We start from the raw sequence: 22119 nt of genomic DNA, 5'->3' as shown, positions 1-22119 counted from the left end.
CGGCGTAAAACAACAAACCAACCAATCAACCAAAAGATGAATTTAATCTTTTCTTTTTTCCACATGTTTTGTCATGCATCCTCAGACATATAGTGTTGTTCTTGCAGCAACATTTGAAGACAGTTCCAACAGTTACATGGATCTGGTGTTACTGCTTGACTCGCCTAAAAACCTTCGACCTGCCAATTTTAATCGTTTAAAGAAATGTATCATCGAAGTCGTAAATGATACAAGTTTTGACGACGGAAAGGTCCGGGTTGGAGTGGTCACTTTCTCTAGCTCCTCCAAGGGTGAGCATAGTTGCTATAGTGTACATATATCGATTCAGTGACTTAATGCTAACCCATGCTTGTCGTAAGAGGCGACTAACGTGATCGGATGGTCAGGCTCGCTGACTTGGTTGATGCATGTCATTGTATCCGAATCGATGATCATCATCTCAATCACTGGACTGTCTGGTCCAGACTCGATTATTTACAGACCGCCGTCATGTAGCTGGAATATTGCATAGTGCGGCGTTAAACAACACACAAACAAACCAAGAAAGCAACAGTGAAAATATGTATGTTTCAAAAAGGTGGAGGCAAGGCTATGGTTTGGTACACGTTTGTTAAAGAAATCGATTGAAATTTGTTTACAATAATATTCTTACAACATGGATGGATAACTCAGCACACACTGAAACAGACCTTAGTACAATGCTCTGCGGATGGCATATCGTTTATGTGTAGAATATTCAAAGAAAATATCACTCAGTAAACTTGTATTACAGTCATGAGTTTTTTGTCTGAAAATTTGTCCGAAATAACGTTCTCATTAAAGTATTTTAATGACGATGATGATGTTTAAGTCCCCCTTTAATCTTAGTTTCTCTTAAATTTATGTACGATGTTAATACTGCATTTAAATATTTGCTGTGGAATTATGCTCAGAAGACCGGTGAAGATCCGGGGTAGAATAGGTCTTCAGCTACTGATGCTTGTTGTTAAAGGCGAATATGCTTGTCGTAAGAGGCGACTAACTGGATCGGGAGGTCAGGCTCGCTGACTTTGTTGAAGCATGGCATCGATCCCAATTGCGTGGATCAATGCTCATGATATCAATCACTGGATTGTCTTGTCCAGGCTCGATTATTTACAGACCGCCGTCATATAGCTGGAATATTGCTGAGTGCGGCGTAAAACAACAAACCAACAAATGAACCAAAAGATGAATTTATTGTTTTCTTTGTTCGACATGTTTTGTCTTGCATCCTCAGACATATAGTGTTGTTCTTGCAGCAACATTTGAAGACAGTTCCAACAGTTCCATGGATCTGGTGTTACTGCTTGACTCGCCTAAAAAAGTTCGACCTGCCAATGTTAATCGTTTAAAGAAATGTATCATCAAAGTCGTAAATGATACAAGTTTTGACGACGGAAAGGTCCGGGTTGGAGTGGTCACTTTCTCCAGCTCCTCCAAGGGTGAGCATAGTTGCTATAGTGTACATATATCGATTCAGTGACTGAATGCTAACCCATGCTTGCCGTAAAAGGCGACTATGCTTGTCGTAAGAGGCGACTAACGTGATCGGATGGTTAGGCTCGCTGACTTGGTTGATGCATGTCATCGATCCCAATTGCGTGGATCGATGCTCATGATATCAATCACTGGATTGTCCTGTCCAGGCTCGATTATTTGTAGATCGCCGTCATATAGCTGGAATATTGCTGAGTGCGGCGTAAAACAACAAACCAACCAATCAACCAAAAGATGAATTTATTGTTTTCTTTTTTCCACATGTTTTGTCATGCATCCTCAGACATATAGTGTTGTTCTTGCAGCAACATTTGAAGACAGTTCCAACAGTTCCATGGATCTGGTGTTACTGCTTGACTCGCCTAAAAACGTTCGACCTGCCAATTTAAATCGTTTAAAGAAATGTATTATCAAAGTCGGAAATGATACAAGTTTTGACGACAGAAAGGTCTGGGTTGGAGTGGTCACTTTCTCCAGCTCCTCCAAGGGTGAGCATAGTTGCTATAGTGTACATATATCGATTCAGTGACTTAATGCTAACCCATGCTTGTCGTAAGAGGCGACTAACAGGATCGGGAGGTCAGGCTCGCTGACTTTGTTGAAGCATGTCATCGATCCCAATTGCGTGGATCGATGCTCATGATATCAATCACTGGAATGTCTTGTCCAGGCTCGATTATTTACAGACCGCCGTCATATAGCTGGAATATTGCTGAGTGCGGCGTAAAACAACAAACCAACCAACCAACCAAAAGATGAATTTATTGTTTTCTTTTTTCCACATGTTTTGTCATGCATCCTCAGACATATAGTGTTGTTCTTGCAGCAACATTTGAAGACAGTTCCAACAGTTCCATGGATCTGGTGTTACTGCTTGACTCGCCTAAAAAAGTTCGACCTGCCAATTTTAATCGTTTAAAGAAATGTATCATCGAAGTCGTAAATGATAAAAGTTTTGACGACGGAAAGGTCCGGGTTGGAGTGGTCACTTTCTCCAGCTCCTCCAAGGGTGAGCATAGTTGCTATAGTGTACATATATCGATTCAGTGACTGAATGCTAACCCATGCTTGCCGTAAAAGGCGACTATGCTTGTCGTAAGAGGCGACTAACGTGATCGGATGGTCAGGCTCGCTTACTTGGTTGTTGCATGTCATTGTATCCAAATCGATGATCACGATGTCAATCACTGGACTGTCTGGTCCAGACTCGATTATTTACAGACCGCCGTCATATAGCTGGAATATTGCATAGTGCGGCGTTAAACAACACACAAACAAACCAAGTAAGCAACAGTGAATATGTGTATGTTTCAAAAAGGTGGAGGCAAGGCTATGGTTTGGTACACGTTTGTTAAAGAAATTGATTGAAATTTCTTTACAATAATATTCTTACAACAACATGGATGGATAACTCAGCACACACTGAAACAGACCTTAGTACAATGCTCTGCGGATGGCATATCGTTTATGTGTAGAATATTCAAAGAAATTTCACTCAGTAAACTTGTATTACAGTCATGAGTTTTTTGTCTGAAAATTTGTCCGAAATAACGTTCTCATTAAAGTATTTTAATGATAATGATGATGTTTTAGTCTCTCTTTTATCTTAGTTTGTCTTAAATATATATACGATTTTAATACTGCATCTAAATATTTGCTGTGAAATTATGCTCAGAAGACCGGTGAAGATCCGGGGTAGAATAGGTCTTCAGCTACTCATGCTTGTTGTTAAAGGCTACTATGCTTGTCGTAAGAGGCGACTAACAGGATCGGGTGGTCAAGTTTGCTTACTTGGTTGATGCATGTCATCGATCCCAATTGCGTGGATCGATGCTCATGATATCAATCACTGGATTGCTTAGTGCGGCGAAAAACAACAAACCACCCAACCAACCAAAAGATGAATTCATTGTTTTCTTTGTTCCACATGTTTTGTCATGCATCCTCAGACATAAAGTGTTGTTCTTGCAGCAACATTTGAAGACAGTTCCAACAGTTACATGGATCTGGATTTTCTGCTTGACTCGTCTGAAAGTGTTGCACCAACCAATTTTGATCGTTTACAGAAATGTATCATCGAAGTTGTTAATGATACAAGTTTTGACGACGGAAAGGCCTGGGTTGGAGTGGTCACTTTCTCCAGCTCCTCCAAGGGTGAGCATAGTTGCTATAGTGTACATATATCGATTCAGTGACTGAATGCTAACCCATGCTTGCCGTAAAAGGCGACTATGCTTGTCGTAAGAGGCAACTAACGGGATCGGGTGGTCAGGTTCGCTGACTTGGTTGATGCATGTCATCGATCCCAATTGCGTAGATCGATGCTCATGATATCAATCACTGGATTGTCCTGTCCAGGCTCGATTATTTGTAGACCGCCGTCATATAGCTGGAATATTGCTGAGTGCGGCGTAAAACAACAAACCAACCAATCAACCAAAAGATGAATTTTTTTGTTTTCTTTTTTCCATATGTTTTGTCATGCATCCTCAGACATAAAGTGTTGTTCTTGCAGCAACATTTGAAGACAGTTCCAACAGTTCCATGGATCTGGTGTTACTGCTTCACTCGCCTAAAACAGTTCGACCTGCCAATTTAAATCGTTTAAACAAATGTATTATCGAAGTCGTAAATGATACAACTTTTGACGACGGAAAGGTCCGGGTTGGAGTGGTCACTTTCTCCAGCTCCTCCAAGGGTGAGCATAGTTGCTATAGTGTACATATATCGATTCAGTGACTTAATGCTAACCCATGCTTGCCGTAAAAGGCGACTATGCTTGTCGTAAGAGGCGACTAACGTGATCGGATGGTCAGGCTCGCTTACTTGGTTGTTGCATGTCATTGTATCCAAATCGATGATCACGTTGTCAATCACTGGACTGTCTGGTCCAGACTCGATTATTTACAGACCGCCGTCATATAGCTGGAATATTGCATAGTGCGGCGTTAAACAACACACAAACAAACCAAGCAAGCAACAGTGAAAATGTGTATGTTTCAAAAAGGTGGAGGAAGGGCTATGGTTTGGTACACGTTTGTTAAAGAAATCGATTGAAATTTGTTTACAATAATATTCTTACAACAACATGGATGGATAACTCAGCTCACACTGAAACAGACCTTAGTACAATGCTCTACGGATGGCATATCGTTTATGTGTAGAATATTCAAAGAAAATATCACTCAGTAAACTTGTATTACAGCCATGAGTTTTTTGTCTGAAAATTTGTCCGAAATAACGTTCTCATTAAAGTATTTTAATGATGAAGATGATGTTTTAGTCTCTCTTTTATCTTAGTTTCTCTTAAATTTATATACGATGTTAATACTGCATCTAAATATTTGCTGTGGAATTATGCTCAGAAGACTGGTGAAGATCCAGGGTAGAATAGGTCTTCAGCTACTGATCCTTGTTGTTAAAGGCTACTATGCTTGTCGTAAGAGGCGACTAACAGGATCGGGTGGTCAAGTTTGCTTACTTGGTTGATGCATGTCATCGATCCCAATTGCGTGGATCGATGCTCATGATATCAATCACTGGATTGCTTAGTGCGGCGAAAAACAACAAACCACCCAACCAACCAAAAGATGAATTCATTGTTTTCTTTGTTCCACATGTTTTGTCATGCATCCTCAGACATAAAGTGTTGTTCTTGCAGCAACATTTGAAGACAGTTCCAACAGTTACATGGATCTGGATTTTCTGCTTGACTCGTCTGAAAGTGTTGCACCAACCAATTTTGATCGTTTACAGAAATGTATCATCGAAGTTGTTAATGATACAAGTTTTGACGACGGAAAGGCCTGGGTTGGAGTGGTCACTTTCTCCAGCTCCTCCAAGGGTGAGCATAGTTGCTATAGTGTACATATATCGATTCAGTGACTGAATGCTAACCCATGCTTGCCGTAAAAGGCGACTATGCTTGTCGTAAGAGGCAACTAACGGGATCGGGTGGTCAGGTTCGCTGACTTGGTTGATGCATGTCATCGATCCCAATTGCGTAGATCGATGCTCATGATATCAATCACTGGATTGTCCTGTCCAGGCTCGATTATTTGTAGACCGCCGTCATATAGCTGGAATATTGCTGAGTGCGGCGTAAAACAACAAACCAACCAATCAACCAAAAGATGAATTTTTTTGTTTTCTTTTTTCCATATGTTTTGTCATGCATCCTCAGACATAAAGTGTTGTTCTTGCAGCAACATTTGAAGACAGTTCCAACAGTTCCATGGATCTGGTGTTACTGCTTCACTCGCCTAAAACAGTTCGACCTGCCAATTTAAATCGTTTAAACAAATGTATTATCGAAGTCGTAAATGATACAACTTTTGACGACGGAAAGGTCCGGGTTGGAGTGGTCACTTTCTCCAGCTCCTCCAAGGGTGAGCATAGTTGCTATAGTGTACATATATCGATTCAGTGACTTAATGCTAACCCATGCTTGCCGTAAAAGGCGACTATGCTTGTCGTAAGAGGCGACTAACGTGATCGGATGGTCAGGCTCGCTTACTTGGTTGTTGCATGTCATTGTATCCAAATCGATGATCACGTTGTCAATCACTGGACTGTCTGGTCCAGACTCGATTATTTACAGACCACCGTCATATAGCTGGAATATTGCATAGTGCGGCGTTAAACAACACACAAACAAACCAAGCAAGCAACAGTGAAAATGTGTATGTTTCAAAAAGGTGGAGGAAGGGCTATGGTTTGGTACACGTTTGTTAAAGAAATCGATTGAAATTTGTTTACAATAATATTCTTACAACAACATGGATGGATAACTCAGCTCACACTGAAACAGACCTTAGTACAATGCTCTACGGATGGCATATCGTTTATGTGTAGAATATTCAAAGAAAATATCACTCAGTAAACTTGTATTACAGCCATGAGTTTTTTGTCTGAAAATTTGTCCGAAATAACGTTCTCATTAAAGTATTTTAATGATGAAGATGATGTTTTAGTCTCTCTTTTATCTTAGTTTCTCTTAAATTTATATACGATGTTAATACTGCATCTAAATATTTGCTGTGGAATTATGCTCAGAAGACTGGTGAAGATCCAGGGTAGAATAGGTCTTCAGCTACTGATCCTTGTTGTTAAAGGCGACTATGCTTGTCGTAAGAGGCGACTAACAGGATCGGGAGGTCAGGCTCGCTGACTTTGTTGAAGCATGTCATCGATCCCAATTGCGTGGATCGATGCTCATGATATCAATCACTGGATTGTCCTGTCCAGGCTCGATTATTTACACACCGCCGTCATATAGCTGGAATATTGCTGAGTGCGGCGTAAAACAACAAACCAACAAATGAATCAAAAGATGAATTTATTGTTTTCTTTTTTCCTCATGTTTTGTCATGCATCCTCAGACATATAGTGTTGTTCTTGCAGCAACATTTGAAGACAGTTCCAACATTTTCATAGATCTGGTGTTACTGCTTGACTCGCCTAAAAAAGTTCGACCTGCCAATGTTAATCGTTTAAAGAAATGTATCATCAAAGTCGTAAATGATACAAGTTTTGATGACGGAAAGGTCCGGGTTGGAGTGGTCACTTTCTCCAGCTCCTCCAAGGGTGAGCATAGTTGCTATAGTGTACATATATCGATTCAGTGACTGAATGCTAACCAATGCTTGCCGTAAAAGGCGACTATGCTTGTCGTAAGAGGCGACTAACGTGATCGGATGGTCAGGCTCGCTTACTTGGTTGTAGATGTCATTGTATCCAAATCGATGATCACGTTGTCAATCACTGGACTGTCTGGTCCAGACTCGATTATTTACAGACCGCCGTCATATAGCTGGAATATTGCATAGTGCGGCGTTAAACAACACACAAACAAACCAAGCAAGCAACAGTGAAAATGTGTATGTTTCAAAAAGGTGGAGGAAGGGCTATGGTTTGGTACACGTTTGTTAAAGAAATCGATTGAAATTTGTTTACAATAATATTCTTACAACAACATGGATGGATAACTCAGCACACACTGAAACAGACCTTAGTACAATGCTCTACGGATGGCATATCGTTTATGTGTAGAATATTCAAAGAAAATATCACTCAGTAAACTTGTATTACAGCCATGAGTTTTTTGTCTGAAAATTTGTCCGAAATAACGTTCTCATTAAAGTATTTTAATGATGAAGATGATATTTTAGTCTCTCCTTTATCTTAGTTTCTCTTAAATTTATGTACGATGTTAATACTGCATCTAAATATTTGCTGTGGAATTATGCTCAGAAGACCGGGGAAGATTAGGTCTTCAGCTACTGATGCTTGTTTTTAAAGGCAACTATGCTTGTCGTAAGAGGCGACTAACAGGATCGGGAGGTCAGGCTCGCTGACTTTGTTGAAGCATGTCATCGATCCCAATTGCGTGGATCGATGCTCATGATATCAATCACTGGATTGTCCTGTCCAGGCTCGATTATTTACAGACCGCCGTCATATAGCTGGAATATTGCTTAGTGCGGCGTAAAACAACAAACCAACCAATCAACCAAAAGATGAATTTATTGTTTTCTTTGTTCCTCATGTTTTGTCATGCATCCTCAGACATAAAGTGTTGTTCTTGCAGCCACATTTGAAGACAGTTCCAACAGTTCCATGGATCTGGTGTTACTGCTTGACTCGCCTAAAAAAGTTCGACCTGGCAATTTTGATCGTTTAGAGAAATGTATCATCGAAGTCGTAAATGATACAAGTTTTGACGACGGAAAGGTCCGGGTTGGAGTGGTCACTTTCTCCAGCTCCTCCAAGGGTGAGCATAGTTGCTATAGTGTACATATATTGATTCAGTCACTGAATGCTAATCCATGCTTGCCATGAAAGGCGACTATGCTTGTCGTAAGAGGCGACTAACGGGATCGGGTGGTCAGGTTCGCTGACTTGGTTTGATGCATGTAATCGATCCAAATTGCGTGGATCGATGCTCATGATATCAACCACTGGATTGTCCTGTCCAGGCTCGATTATTTACAGACCGCCGTCATATAGCTGGAATATTGCTGAGTGCGGCGTAAAACAACAAACCAACCAATCAACCAAAAGGTGAATTTATTGTTTTCTTTTTTCCACAAGTTTTGTCATGCATCCTTAGACATATAGTGTTGTTCTTGCAGCAACATTTGAAGACAGTTCCAACAGTTCCATGGATCTGGTGTTACTGCTTGACTCGCCTAAAAACGTTCGACCTGCCAATTTTAATCGTTTAAAGAAATGTATTATCGAAGTCGTGAATGATACAAGTTTTGACGACGGAAAGGTCCAGGTTGGAGTGGTCACTTTCTCCAGCTCCTCCAAGGGTGAGCATAGTTGCTATAGTGTACATATATCGATTCAGTGACTTAATGCTAACCCATGCTTGCCGTAAAAGGCGACTATGCTTGTCGTAAGAGGCGACTAACGTGATCGGATGGTCAGGCTCGCTGACTTGGTTGATGCATGTCATTGTATCCAAATCGATGATCACGATGTCAATCACTGGACTGTCTGGTCCAGACTCGATTATTTACAGACCGCCGTCATATAGCTGGAATATTGCATAGTGCGGCGTTAAACAACACACAAACAAACCAAGCAAGCAACAGTGAAAATGTGTATGTTTCAAAAAGGTGGAGGCTAGGCTATGGTTTGGTACACGTTTGTTAAAGAAATCGATTGAAATTTGTTTACAATAATATTCTTACAACATGGATGGATAACTCAGCACACACTGAAACAGACCTTAGTACAATGCTCTACGGATGGCATATCGTTTATGTGTAGAATATTCAAAGAAAATATCACTCAGTAAACTTGTATTACAGTCATGTGTTTTTTGTTTGAAAATTTGTCCGAAATAACGTTCTCATTAAAGTATTTTAATGATGAAGATGATCTTTTAGTCTCTCTTTTATCTTAGTTTCTCTTAAATATATGTACGATGTTAATACTGCATCTAAATATTTGCTGTGGAATTATGCTCAGAAGACCGGTAAAGATCCGGGGTAGATTAGGTCTTCAGCTACTCATGCTTGTTGTTAAAGGCAACTATGCTTGTCATAAGAGGCGACTAACGGGATCGGGTGGTCAGGTTCGCTGACTTTGTTGAAGCATGTCATCGATCCCAATTGCATGGATCGATGCTCATGATATCAATCACTTGATTGTCCTGTCCAGGCTCGATTATTTACAGACCGCCGTCATATAGCTGGAATATTGCTGAGTGCGGCGTAAAACAACAAACCAACAAATGAACCAAAAGATGAATTTATTGTTTTCTTTTTTCCTCATGTTTTGTCATGCATCCTCAGACATATAGTGTTGTTCTTGCAGCAACATTTGAAGACAGTTCCAACAGTTCCATGGATCTGGTGTTACTGCTTGACTCGCCTAAAAAAGTTCGACCTGCCAATTTTAATCATTTAAAGAAATGTATCATCAAAGTCGTAAATGATACAAGTTTTGACGACGGAAAGGTCCGGGTTGGAGTGGTCACTTTCTCCAGCTCCTCCAAGGGTGAGCATAGTTGCTATAGTGTACATATATCGATTCAGTGACTGAATGCTAACCCATGCTTGCCGTAAAAGGCGACTATACTTGTCGTAAGAGGCGACTAACGTGATCGGATGGTCAGGGCTCGCTTACTTGGTTGTTGCATGTCATTGTATCCAAATCGATGATCACGATGTCAATCACTGGACTGTCTGGTCCACACTCGATTATTTAAAGACCGCCGTCATATAGCTGGAATATTGCATAGTGCGGCGTTAAACAACACACAAACAAACCAAGCAAGCAACAGTGAAAATGTGTATGTTTCTAAAAGGTGGAGGCAAGGCTATGGTTTGGTACACGTTTGTTAAAGAAATCGATTGAAATTTGTTTACAATAATATTCTTACAACAACATGGATGGATAACTCAGCACACACTGAAACAGACCTTAGTACAATGCTCTACGGATGGCATATCGTTTATGTGTAGAATATTCAAAGAAAATATCACTCAGTAAACTTGTATTACAGTCATGAGTTTTTTGTCTGAAAATTTGTCCGAAATAACGTTCTCATTAAAGTATTTTAATGATGAAGATGATCTTTTAGTCTCTCTTTTATCTTAGTTTCTCTTAAAAATATGTACGATGTTAATACTGCATCTAAATATTTGCTGTGGAATTATGCTCAGAAGACCGGTAAAGATCCGGGGTAGATTAGGTCTTCAGCTACTCATGCTTGTTGTTAAAGGCAACTATGCTTGTCGTAAGACGCGACTAACAGGATCGGGAGGTCAGGCTCGCTGACTTTGTTGAAGCATGTCATCGATCCAAATTGCGTGGATCAATGCTCATGATATCAATCACTGGATTGTCCTGTCCAGGCTCGATTATTTACAGACCGCCGTCATATAGCTGGAATATTGCTGAGGGGGGCGTTAAACAACAAACCAACCAACCAACCAATCAAAAGATGAATTTATTGTTTTCTTTGTTCCTCATGTTTTGACATGCATCCTCAGACATATAGTGTTGTTCTTGCAGCAACATTTGAAGACAGTTCCAACAGTTCCATGGATCTGGTGTTACTGCTTGACTTGCCTAAAAAAGTTCGACCTGGCAAATTTGATCGTTTAATGAAATGTATCATCGAAGTTGTTAATGATACAAGTTTTGACGACGGAAAGGTCCAGGTTGGAGTGGTCACTTTCTCCAGCTCCTCCAAGGGTGAGCATAGTTGCTATAGTGTACATACATGTTTATCGATTCAGTGACTTAATGCTAACCCATGCTTGCCGTAAAAGGCGGCTATGCTTGTCGTAAGAGGCGACTAACAGGATCGGGTGGTCAGGCTCGCTGACTTTGTTGATGCATGTCATCGATCCCAATTGGGTGGATCGATGCTCATGATATCAACCACTGGATTGTCTTGTCCAGGCTCGATTATTTACAGACCGCCGTCATATAGCTGGAATATTGCTGAGTGCGGCGTAAAACAACAAACCAACCAATCAACCAAAAGGTGAATTTATTGTTTTCTTTGTTCCACATGTTTTGTCATGCATCCTCAGACATAAAGTGTTGTTCTTGCAGCAACATTTGAAGACTGTTCCAACAGTTACATGGATCTGGTTTTTCTGCTTGACTCGTCTGAAAGTGTTGGACCTGACATTTTTGATCGTTTAAAGACATTTATCATCGAAGTCGTAAATGATACAAGTATAGACGACGGAAAGGTCCGGGTTGGAGTGGTCACTTTCTCCAACTCCTCCCAAGTTGAATTCTATCTGAATTCCTCCAATACAAGAAACGATATTGAGAGTGCTATTAAAAACATCAATTATAAAGGGGGACCTACTAATATTTCGTCCGGCCTTGTAACAGTAAACACCAACGTTTTTCAAACAAGGAACGGGGACAGAAAAGATGTCAGGAATGTCCTGCTACTATTAGTTGGTGGAAGTTCAAATATGCAAGAAAGTCAGACCATCCCTGCTGCCACCAACGCAAAGACGTCAGGTATCCACATATTTGTTGTAGGCATAAAGCAGGCTAATAATAATGTATTAAAGGCAATTGCAAGCGGACCACCGGGGAAGAACATGGTTCAGGTACAAAGTTTCAATGAGCTTGATCAAATGAAGAAGCGTGTCTTCAGATATATGTGTACAGGTGGGTACAAACAGCAAAATTGACATAAATTATTATTATCTCAGTCCCGTGAGGATTCCAGGTTCTATTGGGTCATCAGTGACCAAATGTATGGTAATCCTTGGTGACTTGGTTAATTGCGCGTTATCGTTGATCAGACTCTCAATCACTGAATTGTCTCGTCCAGACTAGATTATTTACAGGCCGCGGTCACAGAGTTTGAATATTGCTTTGTGCGGCGTTTAGCAAAGAAAGAAAACACAAATAACATAATAAGTATTGTCAGCTCAATGTAACCCAACACGACAGCCCTAGATCTATTTATGACGTTGACTGATGTTTGGCTTCAAGTGAATTGCCGTTGACGTGGCCTCAGTAAATTCAAGTGTGTATGTCCATAGTTACTTGGTGCGAACGTTATACTTAAAAAAGTAAATTCAAGTGTGTATGTCCATAGTTACTTGGTGCGAACGTAATACATATAAAGGAAACTTACACAATCTTCTTCATCAACGATGTCAAAACGAAATTACATTTTCTTTAAAATTCTGAATTATGTCACTTCAAGGTCTTCGGTCTGTGACTGCAGCACAGCTAACACCTAGGGCTACAACTCGGACATCACCTATGACTACAGCTCGGACATCACCTGTGGCTACAACTCAGACATCAACTGATGCCCCAACTCGGACATCACCTGTGGCTACAACTCAGACATTACCTAAGGCTGCAACTCAGACATCACCTAGGGCTAAAACTCGGACATCACCTATGACTACAGCTCGGACATCACCTGAGGCTGCAACTCGGACATCAACTGATGCCCCAACTCGGACATCACCTGTGGCTACAACTCAGACATTACCTAAGGCTGCAACCCGGACATCACCTGAGGCTACAACTCGGACATCACCTGTGACTACAACTCGGACATCACCTGAGGCTGCAACTCGGACATCACCTGTGACTACAACTCGGACATCACCTGAGGCTACAACTCGGACATCAACTGTGGCTGCAACTCAGACATCACCTGTGACTTCAACACTGACATCACCTGAGGCTACAACTCTGACATCACCTGTGACTACAACTCGGACATCACCTGAGACTACAACTCTGACATCACCTGTGACTTCAACTCGGACATCACCTGAGACTACAAAACTAACATCACCTGAGGCTGCAACTCGGACATCACCTGAGGCTGCATCTCGGACATCACCTCTGGCTGCAACTCGGACATCACCTGTGACTACAACTCGGACATCACCTGAGGCTGCAACTCGGACATCACCTGAGGCTGCAACTCGGACATCACCTGTGACTACAACTCTGACATCACCTGAGGCTACAACTCGGACATCACCTGAGGCTGCAACTCGGACATCACCTGTGACTACAACTCTGACATCACCTGTGACTACAACACTGACATCACCTGAGGCTGCAACTCGGACATCACCTGTGGCTACAACTCTGACATCACCTGATGCTGCAACTCGGACATCACCTGTGGCTACAACTCGGATATCACCTGTGACTACAACTCAGACATCACCTGTGACTACAACTCTGACATCACCTGTGACTACAACTCGGACATCACCTGTGACTTCAACTCGGACATCACCTGAGGCTGCAACTCGGACATCACCTGTGACTACAACTCGGACATCACCTGAGGCTACAACTCGGACATCACCTGAGGCTTCACCTCGGACATCAACTGTGGCTGCAACTCAGACATCACCTGTGACTACAACACTGACATCACCTGAGGCTACAACTCTGACATCACCTGTGACTACAACTCGGACATCACCTGAGACTACAACTCTGACATCACCTGTGACTTCAACTCGGACATCACCTGAGACTACAACACTGACATCTCCTGAGGCTGCAACTCGGACATCACCTGAGGCTGCATCTCGGACATCACCTCTGGCTGCAACTCGGACATCACCTGTGACTACAACTCGGACATCACATGAGGCTGCAACTCGGACATCACCTGAGGCTGCAACTCGGACATCACCTAGGGCTAAAACTCGGACATCACCTAAGACTACAGCTCGGACATCACCTGTGGCTACAACTGAGACATCACATGAGGCTGCAACTCGGACATCACCTGTGGCTGCAACTCAGACATCACCTGTGGCTGCAACTCAGACATCACCTGTGACTTCAACACTGACATCACCTGAGGCTACAACTCGGACATTATCTGTGGCTACAACTCGGACATCACCTGAGGCTGCAACTGGGACATCACCTGTGACTTCAACTCGGACATCACCTGTGACTACAACACTGACATCACCTGAGGCTGCAACTCGGACATCACCTGTGACTACAACACTGCCATCACCTGAGACTACAACTCGGACATCACCTGTGGCTACAACTCGGACATCACCCGAGGCTGCAACTCGGACATCACCTGAGGCTACAACACTGACATCACCTGAGGCAGCAACTCGGACATCACCTGTGACTACAACACTGTCATCACCTGAGGCTACAACTCGGACATCACCTGTGGCTACAACTCGGTCATCACCTGATGCTGCAACGCGGACATCACCTGTGGCTACAACTCGGATATCACCTGTGTCTACAACTCGGACATCACCTGAGGCTGCAACTCTGACATCACCTGTGACTACAACTCGGACATCACCTGTGACTACAACACTGACATCACCTGAGGCTGCAACTCGGACATCACCTGTGGCTACAACTCGGACATCACCTGAGGCTGCAACTCGGACATCACCTGTGGCTACAACTCGGATATCACCAGTGACTACAACTCAGACATCACCTGTGACTACAACTCTGACATCACCTGTGACTACAACTCGGACATCACCTGTGACTTCAACTCGGACATCACCTGAGGCTGCAACTCGGACATCACCTGTGACTACAACTCGGACATCACCTGAGACTACAACTCGGACATCACCTGAGGCTTCACCTCGGACATCAACTGTGGCTGCAACTCAGACATCACCTGTGACTACAACACTGACATCACCTGAGGCTACAACTCTGACATCACCTGTGACTACAACTCGGACATCACCTGAGACTACAACTCTGACATCACCTGTGACTTCAACTCGGACATCACCTGAGACTACAAAACTGACATCACCTGAGGCTGCAACTCGGACATCACCTGAGGCTGCATCTCGGACATCACCTCTGGCTGCAACTCGGACATCACCTGTGACTACAACTCGGACATCACCTGAGGCTGCAACTCGGACATCACCTGAGGCTGCAACTCGGACATCACCTGTGACTACAACTCTGACATCACCTGAGGCTACAACTCGGACATCACCTGAGGCTGCAACTCTGACATCACCTGTGACTACAACTCGGACATCACCTGTGACTACAACACTGACATCACCTGAGGCTGCAACTCGGACATCACCTGTGGCTCCAACTCTGACATCACCTGATGCTGCAACTCGGACATCACCTGTGGCTACAACTCGGATATCACCTGTGACTACAACTCAGACATCACCTGTGACTACAACTCTGACATCACCTGTGACTACAACTCGGACATCACCTGTGACTTCAACTCGGACATCACCTGAGGCTGCAACTCGGACATCACCTGTGACTACAACTCGGACATCACCTGAGGCTACAACTCGGACATCACCTGAGGCTTCACCTCGGACATCAACTGTGGCTGCAACTCAGACATCACCTGTGACTACAACACTGACATCACCTGAGGCTACAACTCTGACATCACCTGTGACTACAACTCGGACATCACCTGAGACTACAACTCTGACATCACCTGTGACTTCAACTCGGACATCACCTGAGACTACAACACTGACATCTCCTGAGGCTGCAACTCGGACATCACCTGAGGCTGCATCTCGGACATCACCTCTGGCTGCAACTCGGACATCACCTGTGACTACAACTCGGACATCACATGAGGCTGCAACTCGGACATCACCTGAGGCTGCAACTCGGACATCACCTGAGGCTAAAACTCGGACATCACCTATGACTACACCTCGGACATCACCTCTGGCTACAACTGAGACATCACATGAGGCTGCAACTCGGACATCACCTGTGGCTACAACTCAGACATCACCTGTGGCTGCAACTCAGACATCACCTGTGACTTCAACACTGACATCACCTGAGGCTACAACTCGGACATTATCTGTGGCTACAACTCGGACATCACCTGAGGCTGCAACTGGGACATCACCTGTGACTTCAACTCGGACATCACCTGTGACTACAACACTGACATCACCTGAGGCTGCAACTCGGACATCACCTGTGACTACAACACTGCCATCACCTGAGGCTACAATTCGGACATCACCTGTGGCTACAACTCGGACATCACCCGAGGCTGCAACTCGGACATCACCTGAGGCTACAACACTGACATCACCTGAGGCTGCAACTCGGACATCACCTGTGACTACAACACTGTCATCACCTGAGGCTACAACTCGGACATCACCTGTGGCTACAACTCGGTCATCACCTGATGCTGCAACGCGGACATCACCTGTGGCTACAACTCGGATATCACCTGTGTCTACAACTCAGACATCACCTGAGGCTGCAACTCGGACATCAACTGAGGCTGCAACTCGGACATCACCTGTGACTACAACTCGGACATCACCTGAGGCTACAACTCGGACATCACCTGAGGCTGCAACTCTGACATCACCTGTGACTACAACTCGGACATCACCTGTGACTACAACACTGACATCACCTGAGGCTGCAACTCGGACATCACCTGTGGCTACAACTCGGACATCACCTGATGCTGCAACTCGGACATCACCTGTGGCTACAACTCGGATATCACCAGTGACTACAACTCAGACATCACCTGTGACTACAACTCTGACATCACCTGTGACTACAACTCGGACATCACCTGAGGCTGCAACTGGGACATCACCTGTGACTACAACTCGGACATCACCTGTGACTTCAACTCGGACATCACCTGAGGCTGCAACTCGGACATCACCTGTGACTACAACTCGGACATCACCTGAGGCTACAAGTCGGACATCACCTGAGGCTTCAACTCGGACATCAACTGTGGCTGCAACTGAGACATCACCTGTGACTACAACACTGACATCACCTGAGGCTACAACTCTGACATCACCTGTGACTACAACTCGGACATCACCTGAGACTACAACTCTGACATCACCTGTGACTTCAACTCGGACATCACCTATGACTACAACACTGACATCACCTGAGGCTGCAACTCGGACGTCACCTGAGGCTGCATCTCGGACATCACCTCTGGCTGCAACTAGGACATCACCTGTGACTACAACTCGGACATCACTTGAGGCTGCAACTCGGACATCAACTGAGGCTGCAACTCGGACATCACCTGTGACTACAACTCGGACATCACCTGAGGCTACAACTCGGATATCACCTGAGGCTGCAACTCTGACATCACCTGTGACTACAACTAGGACATCACCTGTGACTACAACACTGACATCACCTGTGACTACAACTCGGACATCACCTGTGACTACAACACTGACATCACCTGAGGCTGCAACTCGGACATCACCTGTGGCTACAACTCGGACATCACCTGATGCTGCAACTCGGACATCACCTGTGGCTACAACTCGGATATCACCTGTGACTACAACTCGGACATCACCTGTGACTACAACTCGGACATCACCTCTGACTACAACTCGGACATCACCTGTGACTTCAACTCGGACATCACCTGTGACTACAACACTGACATCACCTGAGCCTGCAACTCGGACATCACCTGAGGCTGCAACTCGGACATCACCTGTGACTACAACTCAGACATCACCTGTGGCTGCAACTCTGACATCACCTGTGACTACAACTCGGACATCACTTGAGGCTACAACACTTCCATCACATGAGGCTACAACTCGGACATCACCTGTGGCTACAACTCGGTCATCACCTGAGGCTGCAACTCGGACATCACATGAGGCTGCAACTCGGACATCACCTGTGACTACAACACTGACATCACCTGAGGCTGCAACTCGGACATCACCTGTGGCTGAAACGCGGACATCACCTGTGACTACAACACTGACATCACCTGAGGCTACAACTCGGACATCACCTGTGACTACAACTCGGTCATCACCTGTGGCTGCAACTCAGAAATCACCTGTGACTACAACACTGACATCACGTGTGACTTCAACTCGGACATCACCTGTGACTTCAACACTGACATCACCTGAGGCTGCAACTCTGACATCACCTGTGACTTCAACACTGACATCACCTGAGGCTACAACTCGGACATTATCTGTGGCTACAACTCGGACATCACCTGAGGCTGCAACTGGGACATCACCTGTGACTTCAACTCGGACATCACCTGTGACTACAACACTGACATCACCTGAGGTTGCAACTCGGACATCACCTGTGACTACAACACTGCCATCACCTGAGGCTACAACTCGGACATCACCTGTGGCTACAACTCGGACATCACCCGAGGCTGCAACTCGGACATCACCTGAGGCTACAACGCTGACATCACCTGAGGCTGCAACTCGGACATCACCTGTGACTACAACACTGTCATCACCTGAGGCTACAACTCGGACATCACCTGTGGCTACAACTCGGTCATCACCTGATGCTGCAACGCGGACATCACCTGTGGCTACAACTCGGATATCACCTGTGTCTACAACTCAGACATCACCTGTGACTACAACACTGACATCACCTGAGGCTGCAACTCGGACATCACCTGAGGCTACATCTCGGACATCACCTGTGACTTCAACGCGGACATCATCTGTGACTACAACACTGTCATCACCTGAGGCTACAACTCGGACATCACCTGTGGCTACAACTCGGACATCACCTGATGCTGCAACGCGGACATCACCTGTGGCTACAACTCAGATATCACCTGTGTCTACGACTCAGACATCACCTGTGACTATAACACTGACATCACCTGAGGCTGCAACTCGGACATCACCTGAGGCTACATCTTGGACATCACCTGTGACTTCAACTCGGACTTCACCTGTGACTACAACACTGACATCACCTGAGGCTGCAACTCGGACATCACCTGTGACTACAACAATGCCATCACCTGAGGCTACAACTCGGACATCACCTGAGGCTGCAACTCGGACATCACCTGTGGCTACAACTCGGATATCACCTGTGACTACAACTCGGACATCACCTGAGGCTGCAACTCGGACATCAGCTGTGACTACACCGATGCTCACAACTACTTCTACACCAGTATCGCCACCATATTTTCCAAAAGGTATTTGTAGTATACCAGGGCATATTGGTTACTGGGTAACTATAGGAACTTTGAGTAGGGGAGCGAATTATCAAATTTATCTGTGCAATTTACAATGGTCTCCTGTATGGACAGGGTGGTCAAGTTGTGACGTGGCTGTTGTATCCACGTTAATCCGTTTCCTGTTCCAGACTCGATTGTAATTTCCTACAGGCAAGGTACTTTAACTAGAATATTGCTGAGTGGGGGCATTAAGCAACAAATTATGAACATTTCAAGGAAAGTATTTAATGTCATCCTCATTTTATACCATCATAATATGAATAATAAGTTATAATACAGTTTCTGTTCCTGATAATATACGTTAAAACCCGCTATGTAATATCTGTATTCACAAGCGTTACTTCAGATTTTGGGAAACGGGATGTGAGCTAGGTGCTTTTTGTGGTTGCAACTAAACTAAGTGCCAGATGAAAGCATTGATCCGAGAAGTAGTTTGCTGACCATATAAGTTACTCACAGTGTTGTAAGACGTCTACACTCAGTATATCCTGACGTTTAATGTTAAACAAAGTATGATTGTATTCGTCCTCACCATTTTATGCTACAGGTTGCAACACGTCCAACGCTTGTTACCGTCAGTGTGAGCGAGTGGCAGCCTCCATCCCCAAGGTTAGCGATGACGTGATCAAAGATCTCCGGCTTCCCAAACGTCAACTTTCCAAGCAGATCGGCAAGAAAACTTCCACTCCCAACCGCTCTGAGAGTCAACAGATGACTGGAAAGGTGGTATTCATTGTCCTGTTGGCTCCATGTGCCTTCCTGTTAGGATGGGACCTCCTCGACCTCCTGAGGTACATCTACAGAAAATGATATTCGAAATTAGGATTACAGTGCTAATTTGCATTTTAACAAGTACCATTTCGTTGTATAAACGAACATTGAAACTGTTTTTTTAATTGATAATTTGGCATCGATATTAAAGACTAAAGGGGAAAATCAATGTACGTACACGCTATTTTTGTCTTGTTATCGTTGTTGGGAACGTTCACGGAAGATTATTATCCCCCTCCCCCGGGGACGCCTCGTATAGTCGACGCCTGGTCTGTCCGTCCGCCCGCCCGCCCGACCGTAATCATTTTGTGCCGTTTGCTGTTTAGGACCTTTTCCAAATTTCCATGGAAACAAGTTTAGACCTAGCTGAAACGGAGGTAGGTGTCGTTTCCGGACCTGGACTATTAATCAAGGGATAAAGTCGTGCCTTTTGCCATTTAGGAATCTAAAGAAATGTCCTGTTTCCATGGCAACAAGTTTGACTTTGACTCTCTTCATAATGGTGGGTTTGTCCGGACCATATATCAAAGCTAACAGGTACTCTTTCTTGAAACTGTGCACACACAAAGACAAGGTTGCCAATTGGTGCTTATTGCTTTTTAGGGATTTTTAGAGTAACTCTCGAAAATTACAAACATCCGAATGGGGCTAAAACCGTGCGACTCATACACTTCGCATTCATATACACCATTTGTTTACCATGTGCACATACAGACGTCACGGTCTAAGAGACCTGTTAATGGAAATGGATTTGCGATTAAATTATTACACAGATAAATTTCACAGTACGTATCTGTCTTCGCATTTTAAGCGAGTTGTTTTCCGTTTTCGATATTTCGATTTAAAGGCGATATGGAGTAGTCTGCTGGAGTTGTGCTCTGGCAGTTCTTCTGCCGAGTTCGATTTTTCTCAGCGACTTGTTGCAGTTTGGCATCGCCTTTCCTGGGTCCCATGCTGAGCTCCTACCTCCATATCTCCCGCAGTCCTCTCACCGTCCATGTCCAGCGCCCTTAAGTCTTCCTTGCAGACGTCTTAAGAGCACACTTTTACAGGGGCCGAGCTCCCCATGCAAGTGATCCTTCTGGATCCTTCCGTCCTCCCTTGGACTGACGTGGCCAAGCCAACCAAGTCGGTGCCATTTCAGCAGAGTGAAGAGACTCGCGGCAAGGGAGAGAACTTCAGTATTTTTGACTCGGTCACTCCAGCTGATTCCGAGGATACCCCTTGGTGAAAGACATCAAAGCGTTTCTTGTACTGGAAAGACGCGCTGCCTTGCTGTTGGTTGTTAGGTTGCTGTTCTCCAAAACCAGCAGTTATTAACGCATCTTATAGTTTTCTGAACTTTGCATCCGACTGCTCACAGAACGTGCAGGGGCTTCTGATTGGGGCAGTGTTTGTATTATGTTGGTGCTGCACACATTCCTCCTTGACGGCGATGAACTCGCAGAAGTCGGCTCAGACTGACATTTAGTTCCAGAAATAAAGTTATTTAAAATATATATCTACAAAAGAAAAATAATTAATTCCAAATGAAGCCCAGAATAATCCTTAATTTCAGGGACTAACCAAATCTGCAAAGCTCTAATTTGTTGTAATCTTGTCAAAGTCTACCTTCATTTCTGTTTATATGTCACTGCTACACAGACAGCATATTTCTGACCACCCCGGGGGCAATGGTGGTCCAGTCGTCTGAGGCTCCGCGATTCGCTGTGCAGAGTTACGTCCCTTGGGCACGCCAGAAACCTATGATTGTGGGTTCGAATCCC

The 22119-nt window shown here is 44.2% G+C and overlaps 4 protein-coding genes across 4 annotated transcripts in view; all 4 read left to right on the top strand.

The window, feature by feature from the left end:
• Positions 1-1266, top strand: part of LOC125377948 (collagen alpha-5(VI) chain-like) — an 8125-nt gene extending 6859 nt beyond the window's left edge. The window contains exons 4-5 of the mRNA XM_048392071.1: positions 108-290; positions 1259-1266. Coding sequence (XP_048248028.1) covers positions 108-290; positions 1259-1266 — 191 coding nt within the window. The remainder of the gene's footprint in view (positions 1-107; positions 291-1258) is intronic.
• Positions 1167-8117, top strand: LOC124143428 (collagen alpha-5(VI) chain-like). The gene is made up of 9 exons (XM_048392070.1): positions 1167-1463; positions 1824-2006; positions 2345-2527; positions 3490-3672; positions 4034-4216; positions 5180-5362; positions 5724-5906; positions 6922-7104; positions 8086-8117. Exons 1-9 carry the CDS (start codon positions 1310-1312, stop codon positions 8115-8117), a joined length of 1467 nt encoding a protein of 488 aa, XP_048248027.1. The 5' UTR covers positions 1167-1309.
• Positions 8075-11608, top strand: LOC124143427 (cartilage matrix protein-like). The gene is made up of 5 exons (XM_046512404.2): positions 8075-8290; positions 8652-8834; positions 9847-10029; positions 11050-11232; positions 11577-11608. Exons 1-5 carry the CDS (start codon positions 8137-8139, stop codon positions 11606-11608), a joined length of 735 nt encoding a protein of 244 aa, XP_046368360.2. The 5' UTR covers positions 8075-8136.
• On the top strand, positions 11508-22119 carry LOC124143426 (mucin-2-like). The gene is made up of 5 exons (XM_048392069.1): positions 11508-12177; positions 12725-13407; positions 13507-13535; positions 13572-19540; positions 20130-22119. Exons 1-5 carry the CDS (start codon positions 11628-11630, stop codon positions 20390-20392), a joined length of 7494 nt encoding a protein of 2497 aa, XP_048248026.1. The 5' UTR covers positions 11508-11627; the 3' UTR covers positions 20393-22119.

This window comes from Haliotis rufescens, unplaced genomic scaffold (assembly GCF_023055435.1).
Source record: "Haliotis rufescens isolate VD_foot unplaced genomic scaffold, xgHalRufe1.0.p SCAF_108, whole genome shotgun sequence".
Classification (NCBI taxonomy): Eukaryota; Metazoa; Mollusca; class Gastropoda; order Lepetellida; family Haliotidae; genus Haliotis; species Haliotis rufescens.
This window is presented reverse-complemented; position numbering and strand designations above follow the sequence as displayed.